This window comes from Engraulis encrasicolus, chromosome 15 (assembly GCF_034702125.1).
Source record: "Engraulis encrasicolus isolate BLACKSEA-1 chromosome 15, IST_EnEncr_1.0, whole genome shotgun sequence".
Lineage (NCBI taxonomy): Eukaryota > Metazoa > Chordata > Actinopteri > Clupeiformes > Engraulidae > Engraulis > Engraulis encrasicolus.
This window is the reverse complement of record NC_085871.1, coordinates 36939554-36958668: the sequence shown is the minus strand read 5'-3', so window position 1 is coordinate 36958668 and position 19115 is coordinate 36939554. Positions and strand designations below refer to the sequence as shown.

The following is a 19115-nucleotide window of genomic DNA, read 5'->3' as shown; positions in this document are numbered from 1 at the left end:
AAAAAATAACCTAAAAAAAAAAACCAAATAGCTTAAAGAAGAAAAAATCCAGAGGACCTTTTTTCAAAAAATAAGATATTAAACTCCTAACGCCTTTTTTGTTTGCATACATCTCCCACTACCCATAGTAAAGGCACTGGCTCTGAGCATAGCTGAAAATCAGCGGCCAAAGAATGCATATTTACTTAAATGTGCACTGTCATATTTTTAGCTTTTGTATACCAGATTTAAAACACAATATGAAGATATTGCAAATAGTAGAGATGCTCCTATGCTCGATCGACTGTCAGTCATGTTCGGTCGATATTGCCTAAAAATAGCTTAATCAGCAAAAAAGCAGATTGCAAGATATTAAACTCCTAACACCTTTTTTTGTTTGCATACATCTCCCACTGCCCATAGTAGAGGAATTTCCATTTGAGTTTCTAATGTTTCAATTTTAGTTCAATCTTAAATGGTTCAATAATAATAATAATAATGGTTTCCCATTATATTGAATAATACTGTGGCTATATAGTGTCCAGTGTTGGGCGTAATGTGTTACTAAGTAAAGTAATTTACTTAATTTAATTACTTTTGGCAGTAACGTAGGAACGTAACGCATTACTCTTCAAATTTCAGTAACTTAATTACAGTTACTGCAATACCGTAACGGTCGTTGCTCGTTATAATTTAAGCCTTGAAATCATCGTCATGTTTGCTGATATTAGTAGTTCTAGATGAGCGAAGCGCTCTGGCTGGGCTGTTTTTTCCCCCAGCCCTTCTCAAGCTCGCGGGTGTGGGTGTGTGAGAGCGCGCGCACGCAGACTGCTCCTTCCTCATGCATGCAAGGTCTTTCACTGGGACTTTTATCAGTCCATTGCGCTGTGATGTGCTTAACCTATACTACAATATTTGGAGTTCCATCATCATTTTTTTTAAACATTACGCCAGAGGTAAAGTGAAAGTGATTCGCTGCGCAGTTAAATCGACAGTCATTCCGAGTCCACAGTTACGCAAATGCATGAATGAAACAGCTGTGCCCTACATCGCAAATGCCGCCATGGCCTCTGTTGTGCTCACTGATGACATATTGGTTAAATAAATACACTGCAACAAAAAAAAGTTTGGGTAACTCCGTCAGCAGCAGCCAGCGCAGGTCAAGTAATTGAGAATAACGTGAGAACAGCGCAAGCAATTGCGTTGAGGCCACGTTCTTCAGGCTATTCAAATGTGCCTGATCAAACCGTCTTCCAGCACGAACGGATTCTGCATTCGGCAGAATCCTTAATAATAACGTTAGGCTAATGCATATGGAATCCAAGGTCGTTTTTAATCAGGAAACTGAAAGGTTTTGGGGTAGCATAAGCTGCAACATCTAGGAGAGGATAGGCTATGTAAGCTAGAGTGTCCTTACCCATCAACATTTCTGTTTAATATGGCCACCTCATCCTACTCATTCTGTTTTATTCTCTGAGATCAAAGGCTATTGGCATGCTGACATGACAATGAAAGTCTATTCTATTCTATGGCATAATGTTAGACTAAATTCAAATGTATTGACACTTGTGAAAAGGCCTAGGCCTACAGGGCAATCATGAAATGCATTTTAGATGTGAGAATGAGAATAGAGGTACAGTTTGCACATTAAAATATTAGGCCATTTACACAGCCGGTCTACAACCTGGGGAAGCAGGTGTGTTATGAGGTGTGCCACTACACTGGTTAAAATCCCTTTTCCCGCGAAAAGTAAAGTAAAGTAATAAGTAATGAGGTACTTTTTAAATGTAGTAATAAGTAATTCAATTACAACTGAAAGCATTAACTAAAGAAAAGTAACTAATTACTTTAAAACAGTAACTTACCCAACACTGATAGTGTCTTATCAATGTTTCTAGTCTGAGAGATTGGCATGACAATTAGGTCTACATTTATAATATGCAAGATTACAGTACTACAGTGTTAGATGATGCATAGCTTACATATGCAAACTATGATTATGATTGGTCTATTTCAAATTAGGACTTCAAAATAGATCATTTGATTAGAATATTAATAGTCTGTTTTTTGTTTCTTTAGAGCAAAAGATTCCGATTCTTTCTGTGATCAGCATTGACTGGTTATCAGCAGATCATGATTTTTGGTGATCGGTAATCAGTGATCGGACCAAAAAATATTTGATCGGAGCATCTCTGGTTATTAGCTGCTGAAGATATAGGAGAAGAAAACTATACCGTAAATATGGTCTTCACTTGAGTCAATGTCTGCATGACTTTTGAGATGGCTGATGGAGCTCAGCAATTTGTGTGGGTGTGAAAGGGTTTGGAAGCATTCCTCCATCACAGATGGAACCTCAGCCAGCATGGCAGCAACCTGAAAAAACAAAAACACATAGACTGGTTCCAAAATTGTAAAACGTGCTTAGCTAGAAGAACAATAAAAGCATTTTGGTGTAATAGTCCAAGAACGAGTCTTATTTTGTCAATTGTGGTGTGCATTGCTGAATTCAGATCGGCAAGCTGGTGAGTGTTATAAGACCTCAGTGGACCTCTAGAGACCATTGCAGGCTGGGGCTGTAAGCTTACCAGCAGAACCCAGTTTCTCAGCGGCAATCAATTTAATAAAACTGATGAATTTTCGAATAAGTTTATATTTTATGAATAAGTTTTCGGTTGATACTGGGTTGCTCTATTCACCCTTTTCATATAAACTGTAAAATGCAAAACTCAAATTTAAAATATTCTATTTCTAAGGCATAATACATTAAAGAGAGGACCACATTTCATACTAACTTAAGTACAATTTTAATAGAATTCCACTAAATTCCACTGAACAGTAAGAGGTAGGCAGTGGGAGTCATGCCCATGTACCTTCTCTATGCGAGATGTGGGAAGAAGCTCCTCTAGTCTGGATACAAATGTAGAGATGAGCCTTTGCAATTGGAGGTCAATCTTGGGCCCGTACTCTGGAAACACCTCCTGAAACACATGATCAGCAGAGCTTTCATCACTCTGTGCTGATTTAAAATAAAAAATAAAAAACATACTAGAGAGAACTACAGTTCCTCCAACCAACATGCCAATTACATTACATTACATTTAGCAGACAATTTTAACGTGAGTGACTTATAAAGAGAACATTTAATGAAGTACTCTACAGAGTGTGGGGTCAATACAGACAGATTACAACTACACAGGTTTGTAAAGAGCATTAATATAGAAATAGTGGAGCATCTATTGAGTATAGTGCAAGTAAATGCACAGAATTAAGACGAGTAGAGTTAGTTATTATGCAAGGAAGCTCTCTCGGAAGAGATGAGTCTTCACAAGCTCTCTGAAGGTTTAGAGGGATGACCCTACTATGTAAGTGGTATCTTATTCCACATTCGAGGGACAACGACAGAAAACCGTTTGGACTGTGATTACCTTGCGTGAGTAGAGGGCAAGGCTAACCCTACAGTGTTTCCCATACATTGAGGAAACTATGGCGGCCCGCCATAGTTTAAATTTGGCCGCCATAGTTTCCGAAAATGTAAAAAAAAAAAAAAAAAAAAAAATTTTTTTATTTTTTCCTTTTACGATTGCCGTTTTTGTTTTAAACGATTTGAATTACGATTTCCTTCGCATTTTCCTCCTGGAGTAAATACATCCTGTAGAGAAAACCACAAGTGCTTGAAAGACAGAGGGATCAAAAGCCTAGTCAAGTTGTTGTAGTTAACTTGGGTTTGGGAGCAATAAAAAAAAACCTTCAGAGAAGGGACAGTTGGGATGAGTTTACTAACACTCCCCAGGCTTTGCCTAGTCCTTGCACATTACTGTATGTGTAGGTATCACAACTGTGCTGCTAATTGGAACTGTGCTGCTTATTGCCAAATAATTACTATTCATAAAATTATCAATTATTATTAACTTGTATGGCCAAAGTACAGTAGGCCCTACGTTTTGCAGTACTCCATAGCCAAATGGAGTACATGGAGAAGACCCGCCGTTTCATGTATGAAAAGTGCACTTCACCCAGTCATAATGAATACTTGGAATTTGGTGATGGTGATTCAGTATTCATGAAAAAGGTAACATTTATGAAAGGGCAGCATGAATTCTGGAAGGAAACTACAAAATTATTACAAAGTGCAACTTAAAAGTGGAGAAATGCAAAAGAGTGTCATGGGTTGGGTCTTTACGAACTATGAACAAGAGAACATATACTATGCGTCTTGGGCAGCATAGACAATGTTCATTCTAGACAGGATGGTACTATGAGTGGGCTGTATGTGACATACAGTGCCCTCCATAATTATGGGCACCCCTGGTTGAGATGTGTTAAAAGCCTTAAAATAAATTCAGTGTTTATCGCAGAAGAATACTGTCACACTGAAAATTTTAGGAAAATGTAGCATTCCACTCAAATGAATTGTAGGAAAATAAAAAAAATCCCTGACTTAAAAAATAATTATTTTTGATTAAATCACCCGTTTCACAATTATTGGCACCCTTAACAATTCCCAGGAAATAAATATAATTGAAGAATTTCTGTCATTTCTACAGTAGTTTACAAAGTTTACCAGAGTATGTAGGAACATTTAATTAGTAATTCATCACTTCCTGTTTCCCTGGGGTATAAATATGACGTGACACCGAGGCCATTTCTCTTATGCACTCTTAAAACATGGGAAAGACAAAGGAACACAGCATACAAGTGAGGCAGATGTGCGTCGACCTTCACAGGTCAGGCAGAGGCTACAAGAAGATTGCCACTCAACTGTAGCTGCCCATATCCACGGTGAGAGGAATAATTAAGAAGTTCAAAACAACTGGAACAGTGGTAAACAAGCCTGGACGAGGACCCAAGTTTATTTTGCCACCACGCACAGTGAGGAGGATGGTAAGAGAAATCAAAAGATCTCCAAAGCTCACTGTTACAGAATTACAAGAAATGGTAGCATCCTGGGGTCACAAAGTCTCCAAATCAACCATCAAGCGCTGTCTACACGCCAACAAGCTGTTTGGGAGGCATGCACGGAGAAAACCTTTCCTCAGTCACAATCATAAACGCAAATGTCTGGAGTTCACCAAGCGGTATTGGGGCTTCAACTGGGACCGTGTGCTTTGGTCAGATGAGACTAAGATTGAGCTTTTTGGCAACAAACACTCTAAGTGGGTCTGGCGTGCCACAAAAGATGCGCATGCTGAAAAGCACCTCATACCCACTGTGAAGTATGGGGGTGGGTCAGTCATGCTGTGGGGCTGTTTCGCTTCCAAAGGCCCTGGGAACCTTGTTAGGGTGCATGGCATCATGAATGCTTTCAAATACCAGGACATTTTAAATCAAAATCTGTTGCCCTCTGCCCGAAATCTGAAGATGGGTCGTCACTGGGTCTTTCAGCAAGACAATGACCCTAAACATATGGCCAAATCTACACAGAAATGGTTCACCAGACACAAAATCAAGCTCCTCCCATGGCCATCTCAGTCCCCAGACCTCAACCCCATTGAGAACCTGTGGGGTGAGCTGAAGAGGAGAGTACAGAGGAGAGGACTCAGGTCTCTGGATGATTTAGAGAGATTCTGCAAAGAGGAATGGCTGAAGATCCCTCATTCTGTCTTTTCCCATCTTGTGAAACATTATAGGAGAAGATTAGGTGCTGTTTTGTTGGCAAAAGGGGGTTGTACAGAATATTAACACCAGGGGTGCTAATAATTGTGACACACATTATTTGATGTCAAATAATTATTTCTTTATGTGGGATTTTTTCCCCACTGAATAAATGCACTTGTATTGAAGGTTGGATTTTTCTCTTTTTTCCATTAAGGTCCTATATTATTTAGAAAAAAAAAAAAATAATTGGAAGCTAAAAAACACATCTCAACCAGGGGTGCCAATAATTATGGAGGGCACTGTACATAGTATTAAGTATGGGGGTTTATGGATGTGTGAATTACTGGGCTGACCTGAAAGAAGACATCCTTCCAATCTGCATCATTCAGCAGAATGTTCAACAATTCACGGAAACTGGACTGAGATGCGTCCATATCTGAGCTTCTGATCTATATATGGAAAACGAGAATATTAGTCAACAATGTTGCTGGTCAAGAAAATGTTATCACAGTCAAACAGACAGAAGATAGTTTTCAGGTTAATGTTATGCAAGCTTTAAGGCAGGCGTGGGAAGCCTTTTTCATTCAAGGGGCCACTTCAAATTCTATTAAGTCCTCCAAGGGCTGTACTATGAACACAAACCTGGATTTCCCCCTGCACGTCAGGCCTATGTTGGAGGCAGCCATCTTTACAACAGAGGTTACTAGGCCCCCCAAAAATATAACAGCCAATTTCAACATTCAGTTGTAATCCTCACACTACCCTGGTCTTATCGGTACCTGAGGGTTTTTTTTCCCCTTCAGCCTTTTCTGAGATCCTGGTCATTGTAATGGGGGCAGGTGTTTGCTTACATTTAAAAAAAAAAAACATCTCGATTTATTCCTGAAAAAATTCAAAAGGCTATGCAACATCAGCAGACAACTAGCAAACAGTGATACCTTTTGGGGACATACTTGGAGTAGGCCTATGTTAAGAATTCTTAAAAATGTAAACAAAAGCTGCCCCCAGTAGAATAGCACAGATCTTGGAAAGCGCTGAGCCGTAAAATGTGGCATCACCAGGTACTGACAAGTCAAGGGTAGCGTGAGCAATACAACAGCATATTGAAATTGACTCAAGTGGTCTTTTAATGATATTGCAAATGCAATTTCTAACATTTGTTTACAAAACATTTAATATTTCATGTAAAACGGCATAACACTAAAATTATGTTGGGGGTCGGATAAGACGGCCTCAAGGACCCGAGGGTTCCCCACACCTCCTTTAAGACAATGTTGTGGGTGTGTGTGTGCATACTGTGCATGTGTGGGCAGAAACCGTTTGAACCTGAAGCATCATTACAGGTGTGAACTAATAGTGTATCAGAGCAAACCAAGAACTAAGTATGACTGCCTTAACTTGTCAAACATAACTCTGATGCAAAATATAGCATGTTATCCCAAATCATGTTAACATGTACAACACATGCGTATTCGCAACATGATCTCCAAAAATTCCGTGCTCCTGGACAGAGATGTTAAGGACACAAAATCCGTGTCCAGGAGCACGGATTTTGCCGAAATTCCGTGCTCCTGGACACGGAATTGTTTTCCGTGCTCCTGGACACGGAATTGTTTGCTTTCTATAGGCTATTTCCACAGTCTTGTGTTTTATCAGGATTTTTCTCATTTCAAATATTTTGCCTAAAAAAACATTTCTTACTGACAGGTTTGGGTTAGGGATTGTTTTGGTCTGGGCACAGCTAGTTTTCTTTCATTCATTATATGAGTTTGATAGCCTAGCAACCAACTGGACAAGGTATTTCTCAAAAATATGTCTTTAATGACAGGTTAAGGTTAGGGAATGTTTTGGTCAGGGCACAACTTAAATTGTTATAGCATTATTTTGTTTAGGATTAGCATTTGTTATGTATTTTCTAATGATAGAGTTAACACAGTGCTGTGGTAATAGCCTATAGAAAGCACTTCCGTGTGCCCATCACGGAAAACAGTTCCGTGTCCAGGAGCACGGAAAACAATTCCGTGTCCAGGAGCACGGAAAACAATTCCACGTACAGGAGCACGGAAAACAATTCTGTGTCCAGGAGCACGGAATTTTGGCAAAATCCGTGCTCCTGGACACGGATTTCGCGTCCTTAACATCTGTGTCCAGGAGCACGGAATTTTTGGAGATCAGGCTGGTATTCGACAAGCAAAACTATGCAATAAGCTTACATCTTGTGTTCGGACATTGTAATGTACCTTTGTTTTATTAACTTTTATTTAAAGGGACACTGTGCAGGAAATGGTCAAAAAAGGTACTGCAACTATGCTGCTCATTGAAACTGGGCTGCTTATTACGAAATTGGATCTTTACATTATTAAACATGAACGTTTACTAAGTAATAAACAAATATTTTCTAGTATGGTCCAAGTACAGTCATTTTTGGAAATTCAAAATGGCGGACCATGGAGAAGATCCCCCTTTTCATGTGTGAAAAGTGCAATTTTTCCAGTCATAATGAATACTTAGAATTTGATGCTGGTGGTAAGTATTCATAAAAAAGGTAACATAAGTGAATGGGCAGCATGAATTCTGAAAATAAACAACTAAAAATCTCACACAGTGTCCCTTTAAAAAGATGCTGATACTAGTCGGTTTAAATTTGCCACATGACACATAACTAACCGAAGGCGGAGTGGGTAACTGCATTCTGTCCAGGTAATCCTGAGTGGTTTTGGGGTCAGCCGAATTCTCAAAGCGGCAAGACTCAAGGACCATCTGAAATGCGACAACAAAAACAGCATTGTGGCAGGCACTGGCTACCTCTGGCCTGTGTGCTGAGTGCACCCACAGTACAAAGCATGGCCACAACATAACAGTTAATGTTTAGGCTATGTTTTTACCCCTTGAGCTATGACCATCTGAAATTCAAAAACAGTATTGCAGGAGCTGCTTGCATTTATTAACATCTGTCCACAATCTGATTAATTTTCCCAGTTTCGTTTTGCAGTTTACATCTCTTACCTTTGCTCGTAGACCAAGGAGGAGCTGAACCCACTGCCGTTCACTTAATAAATCCGGGATGGCCTCTGCAACTGAGGCTATGAATTCCTCCACGACTCCATAGTTCAACACATCTTTCTCCTGTACGACTCGCCAGACAGTTGCACATATCAGTCGCAATGGAGAAGTGAGGAGGCGAAGGACGGACAAGTGAGGGTCCGGTTCTGAAAATAGAGAATTTAAGTTGGGTAACTGTTTAAAGGTGCAGTATGTAATATTTTTGGAAGTTTATTTCTAGAATTGGTGCTGCTCATTCACAAATATTATCTTTCACTTATACTCATCAACACCATCAAATTCCAAGTATTCATTATGACTGGGAAAATTACACTTTTCTTATTCGAAAAGGTGAGTCTTCATAGGGGAGACCGGGGTAAGTTGAGCCATGGGGTAAGTGAGCAAGAAAACGAAAATAGAACAATTTTTGGTCACATCATGTCTGAAATGTGACTTAATTAGCAGTTAAATGCGTGATAGATCAAGTCTTTTTGTACCTTTAATAATAATTTTATAAGCATTTATTTTAATAATTTTGGCAATGGGGTAGGTTGAACATTGGAGACGGGGTAAGTTGAGCCACTTATCCTAATGGGATGTATAATGGTTGAACACCATGTTATGATAATTGAGCATAACCAGATAATGTGGGGTTCATCCCTATGTTCCCCAGGTCGTATGTTCCCCGCAACCGGGGAACTTAGGAGCCTTTTTTCAGCATTACAACTGTTGTTGCATTACTGACAGGTTAGGTTTAGGAATGGTTTTGCAAAGGGCACAATTTGAAAACTCGGAAATATACAATGCAGGGAACTTGGGTCCCTTTCTTCAAAAAAGGGTTCTATATTCCCCGCTGCTTCCAAGTAGAGCTGCTGCCACATAGCAAAGCGCAGGTTGTTGTTGCACTTCTGACAGGCTAGGTTTTGGTCAGGGCACAAATTTACAACTCAGAAACATTGCATTACTGACAGGTTAGGTTTAGGGATGGTATTGGGAAGGGAACAATTTGAAAATTCGGAAACATACAATGCGGGAAACATTTTTTTTAGAAAAAGGGTCCTAAGTTCCCCGGTCTCATACAAAGACGGGGGAACATAGGTACACTCCCATAATTAGTTTCATATCAGAAGCCTACCCAGGTGAGTTGACATAAATTACTTTATGCATGTCTCAGCCAACTCACACAATAGCCTAGTATTACTTTCCCCCTCATCATTGCACTCTGCATTGTTCGTTGTATTCAAACAAAGCAAGGGCCCCAAAATATGTATTATTTGGCATAGTTCGGTTGTTTTATTTCACAGATTCATTCATAAACATTTGTTATAATAAATACAACTTGTTTAGCTGAGAATTTTGCTTTGGCTCAACTTACCCCACAGAGTGGCTCATCTTACCATGTATGGGGTAAGAATAGATGAGCCACCTGAAAAAAAGAATCAAGGGACTATTATTTGAGCCATGCAAGTTTATCAATTAGGGCTAGTTGTTGCTATGAAATACGGTATGATATAATAAGAGGCTCAACTCACCATCTGTCATACCACAGTGCCAGTGGTCATATAATACTTGAATGTTGGTGGTTGGTTGGTTTGTTAACACTTTGTGGATATTCGTGAAACGATCAAGTTTGGACAGCACAGTTGCAATAGACCTACTAGGATAGTCAACAAACTGACAAATACAGTAATAGAAAACACAAAACCAATTTCAGCAGGATTTAAATAGTGATTACATTCTGCACCGTTACAATGGCACCGATAAAAGTTATACTAATAAGCTTACATTTCTTAGCTTGTCTAGTGCAGTGATCATTGGCCTAATTTACAAGAATGAGGGCTCTAACTAATGCATCATGGACTTCTGGAGTAATTTTAAAGGGACACTGTGCAGGAAATTGTCAAAAAAGGTAGTGCAACTGTGCTGCTCATTGAAACTGGACTGCCTATTGACAAATTTGATCTTTACATGACAGTTTACAAAGTTATAAACAAATATTTTCTAGTATGGTCCAAGTACAATCATTTTTGCAGCTAAAAATGGCTATTTTGGAAATTCAAAATGGCGGACCATGGAGAAGATCCCCCTTTTCATGTATGAAAAGTGCAAATTTTCCAGTCATAATGAATACTTAGAATTTGATGGTGGTGGTAAGTATTCATGAAAAAGGTAACATTAGTGAATGGGCAGCATGAATTCTGGAAATAGCTAAAAAAAATCTCAGACAGTGTCCCTTTAAGTTCAGCCCATTAAAGGTGGGATAGGAGATGTTTTTCTGGCACATATTTTACCATATCATCTGAAAAACTCCTCATGACGCCATAGCACCCATTGAAATAGAGTGTTTGGAAAAAAAACGAAATCTTTTGGTCCAGTGTAGAGGGCGTAGTCAGAAGAAAACGGCAACCAATAGAAGTAATACTCATCATCACTTCTATTGGTTTCTGACACGTCCATCAACCGCCAGCACTCACCCCTCCTCCCTGCGCGTTCACCGACTCGTGAACTTGACCGACCCTGCCCCATTCATGCACACGCGACAAGGCCATTCATCACTCGGCTAGTAGCAAGGTAACGAGAGTTAGCAGCAGGCTGAGCTACTCGGAAACTTTGGTGGCTTTTGCAGAGCTACAGGAAGAACTTTGGCTTTTGGAACACTAGACTAACCATGTCAGGATAACATTGGATTATCATCGGACTCGCAAGACCAGACTCCAACACGGGCTGAAAATTTGAAATGGGACCTGACACTCTTGGACACAGATGTCGGCTACGGCAGCGGCTTCAAATACGCTTTGGTGACCATATTTCTAATCGAGAGGTGAGATAATATATTTGTCTGTATAATATTTTGTGAATTGGTTTAGGACACAGTGGTGTCTTTTTTTAAGCAAGTATCCATTGAGAGGGGTCAGAGGATTAGCTCAAGCTCCAACATATCTAGCTGCTACCTTGCTTAACATAGCTGCTACCTCAATCGCTTTATTTTTTTTGTGTTTTTACCCCCTGTGGCATTTATTCTGTGCACATGAACACGTTTTCAGAATTGCTATGTGTAACTCAGACTCTTGTGTGTTTTGCTGCTAGTTGTGCGAACGAGCCAGACAAACCAGCTGGGAGGAGGACGGAAGCACCCCTTCTCCATCCGCGTTCAGTATACGGATCTGCCTCGTAGTAAGTAACCTACCATGTTACGCACACATTACTTTGACCAGCAAAGCCCATGTCTTTCTAGTGGTTTACAAAAATATATCGTTTGCATGTTTTGCTTTGGTACGTCTCTGTTGTATGACTCTGGTAATAGTAGCAAGCACAAGCACAACCTGTTCGCCGCTCCAGCATTGCAAAATAGATTGCCTTGGGTTTTCAAATGTTTACATGATTGTGGGTGTAATGTTGTTAACTCGCTGATGTCGTTTTTGAGAAGACGGTAGTTTTGCATTTGATAAATACCACCTAATGACCATGACGGCTACACGGCAGATCTTTATTGTGATGGCTACACTGAATGATCACATGGAGATGCCGGTACATTATTTGTTTTACCCTGGTTATATTGAAATGTTCTGCTTTGTCCATTCCAAGGTGTGGTGTTTTCCATAGCTGTTCCTTGCTCCTGTTTCACAACATATCAAGGCTGCCAGTAATGAAGAATGAATCACCGCACACTGGTAGTTTTATTTAATTCATGTTTGTGGGTGTAATTTCGTCCAGTTGCAGATACTACTATCCTTTTTGGAATGATCTGCCTTTGAAAAACAATGGTTCTATCTGACAAAAGCGAACAGATCCTGTAGTTGTAATTGATACACTAAATCAGTGTTTCTCAACCTTTTTTTAGGCGAGGCACCCTTTCAATTCATGGAAAATTTCAAGGCACCCCAAACCAAGTAGCATAGCATCACATCCGATACCACACAAGCTTAGAATGTAACACATTTGGAGACACACAACCTAGTAGCACGACCTACGTTCAAAGTTGCAGCTGGGGTGACCAATATTTACTTTATTGTGCGTAAATGGCAGATCAAAGATTCCACTGACTAACATTAATTTATCAATTTTGACAAATATGTTTTATGTTATATAATTTATTTATCAGCCACGTTTCCGCGGCACCCCTGAGGGGGCCCTACGGCACCCCAGGGTGCCCCGGCACCCCTGTTGAGAAACACTGCACTAAATTATGATATTCCTATGTGTGCGCGCGCACGCGCCAAGTTTTCAATTCAACACACTGGGACACTTTTCAGTCTTTGAGGTTGCTGGAATCAACACAGACTACCTCCATGCACCTTATCAGAACACTTTGCATGTTTTTGTATACTTGTCCCCTTTGTGTATTGCTGCTAATCTTTCTCTTTCTAGGTTCTGCTGGTTGCATGCAGATTGTGGCAGATGATTTATCTGTCTATGGTCTAAGCATGGACTCTGTGCTAATATGCAATTTGTGCTCTTTTTTCCCCTCAGGTCAACAGCCGACAGGGTCCTTCCACAACCACATACTTATGCCAGTAAAAAGCCACAGCTGTTTCTCCTCCAATCCAAGAAGCCTGGACTGCAGTCACCATCTCAACACACCAACCAAGAGAAAGGCGGATGGCTCAATTCAGTATGTAGTTCTGCAAATATTCTCAAAGGTCTTCACAGCCCCCCATGGTGCAGAATGCATTTACATTTATTTGTGTAAGGTCAAAACAATGCTGATCACAGAACATAACTAGGGCCATGAATGAAATTTGAGGTAGCAGCCAGCCATCACCTGATGTGAGAGGTGGTCCTAAGATCAGAGAGAAGCAAGTTGAAATCCCTCCTTACCTCTCCCTACCTACACCTCCATCCACAGCTGAAGTGCACTTGAGCAAGGCACACAAGTCCACTTAGGTCCTGGGACTGTAGCCAACACCCTGTAAAACCCTGCTGTGTAATTTGATGTAATGAAGCCCTAATATAGTCTAACACATTGCTTGTTACAGATATGGAAAATTGCACATAAAAAAGTTCCAGGACATGAAGGCTGCATACTGTGAACGTCAACCTTCAGGGCACCGTCCTGCGCAGAAGACTTTCTACCCTAAGAGGGATGGCTGACCGCAGACACTCACAACAGGTGAGCCCAGATAAAAGGAGTTATTTTCGGTGTCCCTGCCCCAACAACCCAGGTTACTTACATTGAAAATGTCACTGGAGCTACTGTCAGATATGTGATTTCTAATTCTGTTTATCTTTTTACAGCACAGACGCCTCCAACCTCAAACTAGGCCCTTCACAGTTGCTGCACTTACCCACCTTCCCAGAGTTTTTGTGTGGTAATGACAACTGTAAATATAGTATAAAGTAATGTATCTAGTGTCATGTGTAATACATTGTTTAAATTGTCCATACATTTCAATGACAGTAAATATTGGTGGACACAATTTGACTGTGTGGCTTTTTTTTTAATTCATTCTCTGACTGAAAATGCATGGTTACATAATTTATATATTCCACAATCAGAAGAACATTTGACAGGTTGCATTTATTTTCTATGTATGAAAAAAACAATGGTAACAAGACAAACGTGGTTCCAAACCAAAAAGGTGAGATGTACAGATGAATGCTCCTACAGATAATGAAAAATAATAAAAGTCTGCACACTGCCGGTTTGTGTGTTTTATACCGTACTCTGTATAAACCTTTTATATTGCTCTAGTAGAGCAGGGTAACCCTGGCTAATCCTGGGTATTGTACTGTGTATTACAACGTCAGCCCTGTTCAAGTGCCCCATACTGTCTGTAGGCTGCATGCCTGAAGAGACCGTTTCTCTCACCTGGTCCTACATCAGCCCAAAGTCTTATCAAAACTGAGAACACCACAGCATTTCCTTTCAATGTTCATGGGCATCTCCTTACAGATTGCGCAGAGGCGCCAGGTTGGTTGTGCTACTGGGCTGTGACTGAGGACCAGATGTCATGTGCCAGGTCGAACATCAAACTGGGGTCACGGCGGGTTCAGGGCACGCTGCTGTAACCGATGGGATTGCTTCAAATTCAATGATTGAATCAAGGCCTGCAAAGCAATAAATACATTTTATGTAGTGCATTTTCTATTTGATGATGGGGCTAAATAACTCTATTGACAATAAGACCAATATGGACATAAGCAATCATTATTGAGTATATAAATAAAGATGTGCCAATTATATGCATACAACGTTTTCAGTCAATTTCTTACAAACTGGTGTTGTGCCAGGGGTTACACAGATGTATGAAGTAGATGGGCTTTTATGGATGTACTTGAACTACCACTGGTGTTGTGTACCTACAACCATTTATTATATGGTTGTGACGTCATCTGTCGAATGCTCCATTCATTTCAACGGGGCTCCCCAACGTTCGGACGTCTGTTATTTTTCGATAACGGACGGGTTGGTCTATAACAGACCGCTGTCAATGGCAACAAGACTTTTCACTGCTAAAAGCGACTTTTCAACAAGACTCTAATCAGCTGCTGTGATAGACAGCACCCGTTGTCCTGGCTCTGGCTACCGCTGTCAATGGCAACAAGACGTTCACTGCTAAAGCCCCTGGCTTGTATACAAGTCAGTGGCTAAAGCGAATGTGTTCATATCAATCACTCCGCAGGGGGTCCGGTCTTTTGTCACTCTAATCAGCTGCTGTGATAGACAACACCTGTTGTCCTGGCTACCTAGCTGTTGCCTAGCGGTGTTCCACAACGGCACTGTTTTGTTTTGCGCATCAACAATCTTAACATTAAATAGGTCTAAAGAAATGTCCCCGCCATGTGTGAATCATTTAAGTATATCCATATAATAAGCGGGTTAACTTTCGGCGAGTCGGTCGCTTTGTGGAATAGCAGCACTTCAGAGAGAACAAGACCCCTCCGCTCCGCGTCGGGGTCTAAAGATTCTCTCTGTCGTGCTGCTATTCCACGGTAGCGACCTTCTCGCCGAACGTTTAACCCTTACGTAATATCACACTACTACTCATAGGAGTAGAAATATTGTAATGGTTATCACAACAGGTGTACTCGTGTAGCCTACTCGTGTTGCGATATAGAGTACATCCGTTGTGATAACATCTGGAGGAATACAGCAGGACAGTGTTATTGAGGGATGAATGTAAATCCTTACAGTTAGCAGGGCGTCAATTCAGTTGGAGTCTCCCTAATCAATACCCCCGACCTCTGCTGCGTCTATCTTCCTCCTCCTCCATCTCTGGCCATCGGTCCTACTGGGCTGTTAGGTCGTTATGATTGTGATGGGCCAGGAAAGTCAGAGCTGGAGCTCTCGTGGTCGTGGAAGGTCTAAAGCATATGAAAATATCGTCAGCCAAAACAATTTCATTAGCGTTGATCAGTTCGGTTGTTTTTCTTTACTCCCTCTGTCCCTGTGTCGACTGGTGGCGCGTGCGACAACCCAAGTGAAATCTGAAGTCATAGCCTAAAACACTACGGATTGTGGTGTCGGGTATATATAAATACAATAGTAAAATGTATACTGCGGTACACATCTGTCAAAATAAATCCATGTGTCAGTACTGTAGCTACTGGCTAGAAGTCTAGGGATGACAGTATAGCATCTGTCATCAGTGTTAGGAAGTTAGAATGAGATATCTAAGTAACAAGTATCAAGTCAAGTTCAATAACTAATCTAGTATACATCTACTGTCATCAATATTTCTTGAAATGGCAACCATGACGGCCTGTGCGTTTATTGTGATGTTGAACATTCTTACCGTAGCCGGAGACAGTGCCATGGCTGGAAGTTAGCTTGGCTAGTCGCTTTGCGTGGCTTCTAGCCCGCCCCCCCCGCCTCGTGAGCTCTCGTGGGTTCCCGGGATAATCCGAACACTTGACAGACTGCATGCGCGTTCATGTGTTTTGAAGGCGTGGCTTTGAGGGGAGGGCTGAAGGGAGAGGCGGGCTGTGTATTTTCAAAAATATAGCTCACAGGAACCGTTTTTCAAAGATCTCCAACCCTACCTTTAACTCGTGATTCTTGCTTCAACCAGTCACTAGCCTGTCACGTAGAGAGAGCCAGCCAGCAATACCAAAATATTATGTTTTAAGGACGTAGACATGGGTGAATACTGTCTTTTAATACCGGGGCACTGCTTTCCTGACTTCAGAAATGACATGTTAAAAATGAGCTGAGTCCTACTCCTATATACCACAGATTGTATAGGAAGTCCATAGGCTACTCAAAACTGCGAGCTACTAACTTTGGCTTACCTTTTGCGCAATGCTGTGATTCCATTTCACAACAACCTGACTTCCGCGCGCAGGTGTGTGTAAAAAAAGACAGTTTAACGTATCTGGTATGTATTAATACATTTGTCTTGGTCCCACGGATGGCATACATCCATTGCAACTAGCAAGGTTTCGCTTGATTAAATCAAGTGAAGTTGCGTTGGTGAAGCCAGCAACAGTATTGACAGTCAGGCCACCCCATGACGTCAAAATAAAAGTGGCGCTTTTGCACCAGCATAAAGATAGAGACACTATTTTAGTTCATTTTACAATTCTCAACGTATTACTCCATTACTTTTGTATTTTCAGAATGTATTTCATAATTTCAGATTACATTCAACTTGCTGTGCTTGCCTGCCAGGTTTGTAGCAGTGTTATTGAAATGCATGAATATAGGCCGCGTAGGCTACAGCTCCAGGCCACTTTAGGCTATTAGAATAGCATGAAAAAGTTGATTATCCATTCCATCAATAATGTTAAACTGTCATGGATTGTAGATTCATGGCCCAGTTGTTTAACTGTTTCAATCATTCATTTTTTCTTTTGACATATTTTGGCCTTCCAGCTAAAAAAAAAAAAAAACCATGACTTGGGGACGCATCATTAGAATATTGTAGTAAAATCACAATTTTCTTCATCAAAATTCGGTTAACATCAAATCAGTTGAAATGTGGTAGGCCTACTTTCTACATAACATGCAGTGTTCAATACTTGGTTAGGACTCTCTCTGTCTTAATCTGTCTGCCATGATGGTGTTAACTCACCAGTTTTAATTCTAATTTACCAGAAATAAAACCCCATTCATTTTCAATTAGAATTGAACTGGTGAGTTACCGCCAAAACGTGGCATGGAAATCTACGGGTAGCCTATATTGAAGAGTGAAGTGTGGGACACTAGGTCAACAAACATGAACAGCTGACAGCAAAGCATCAAGGACATCTGGACTTCCATAACTACCATGCACAGTTTCTGCCATTGACTTCAATGTTAAACGCACCATGTAATGGCCATTATGAAGACAGAGAGTCCTAACCAAGTATTGAACGTTGCGTGTTAGAAAGTAGGCCTACCAAACATCAACTGATTTGATGTGACCCGAATTTTGATGAAGAAAATTGAGATTTTATAACAATATGCGAATTCCCCAATTCATGTTTTTTTTTTTTTAGCTGGAAGACCAAAATATGTAAAAATGAACAATTTAATGATTGGAATAGGCCCTAGTTATAAAAAAAACAACTAATCTATCTATAATCCTTGACAGTTTAACATTATTGATGGAATTATGGAAATAAATCAACTTTTTCATGCTATTCTGGAGCTGTAGCCGTAAAACCAGGCTACAGACCATCAGGCAACTGACCACCCTTGATTTTCACACATTTGCAGTATTTCCCAGCATTAGTCATGAATGTGCATATAATTTTCTTCTCAGTGTTTTCAGTACTTAGATTTATTTGATCAGAATTATTAGCATAGCTTTAGCATAAAAACTGGAAGTAGGCCTAACTGGTAACTTAAGCATCTAGCCACAGGTGGGACTTAATTGCCGTTTTACACTCTGGTGAATTTTACATTTAAAAATTGTTTATAAGTTCATTTGATGATGCTTTATTTTGTACCATAGACTTGCATTACTATGCCTAATTTGGCTATACTGTTTAACGGGGCAAAACACAGACGAAAATGATATGCACATTCATGAATGATTCCGGGAAATACTGCAAATATGTGAAAATCAAAAAGGGTGGTCTGTTCCTTGTAAGTAACCATGGTTAAAGGGACACTGTGTGAGATTTAGTTGTTTATTTCCAGAAGTCATGCTACCCATTCACTAATGTTACCTTTTTCATGAATAATTACCACCACCATCAAATTCAAAGTATTCATTAAGACAGGAAAAAATGCACTTTTCATACATGAAAAGGGGGATCTTCTCCATGGTCAGCCATTTTGAATTTCCAGAAATAGCCATTTTTAGCTGCAAAACTGAAATTTGGCAATAGGCAACCCATTTTCAATGAGCAGCATAGTTGCAGTACCTTTTTTTGACCATTTCCTGCACAGTGTACCTTTAAAAAATGACTGTACTTGGGACATGCCAGAAAATATTAGTTATTACTTAGTAAACTTTCATGAAAAGATCAAATTTGGCAATAGGCAGCCCAGTTTCTATGAGCAGCATAGTTGCAGTACCCTTTTTTTGGTTTTTTTTTAAATACAATTTCCTGCACAGTGTACCTTTAAT

At 40.3% G+C, this 19115-nt stretch overlaps 1 protein-coding gene across 2 annotated transcripts in view; it reads right to left on the bottom strand.

The window, feature by feature from the left end:
- The window catches only part of LOC134464014 (zinc finger protein Xfin-like), a 67358-nt gene that overhangs the window by 5116 nt on the left and 43127 nt on the right, over window positions 1-19115 (bottom strand). Inside the window, exons 1-6 of one of the 2 annotated variants that reach the window (XM_063217450.1) lie at window positions 16849-17020; window positions 8581-8783; window positions 8242-8334; window positions 5928-6023; window positions 2850-2957; window positions 2214-2352 (exon numbers count right to left, since the gene is read on the bottom strand). In XM_063217450.1, the coding sequence (XP_063073520.1) occupies window positions 2214-2352; window positions 2850-2957; window positions 5928-6023; window positions 8242-8334; window positions 8581-8783; window positions 16849-16978 (769 nt within the window). In that variant the 5' untranslated portion in view covers window positions 16979-17020. Of the gene's footprint in view, window positions 1-2213; window positions 2353-2849; window positions 2958-5927; window positions 6024-8241; window positions 8335-8580; window positions 8784-16848; window positions 17021-19115 lie in introns of those variants that run through there. The other variant, XM_063217452.1, reaches the window with a different exon arrangement.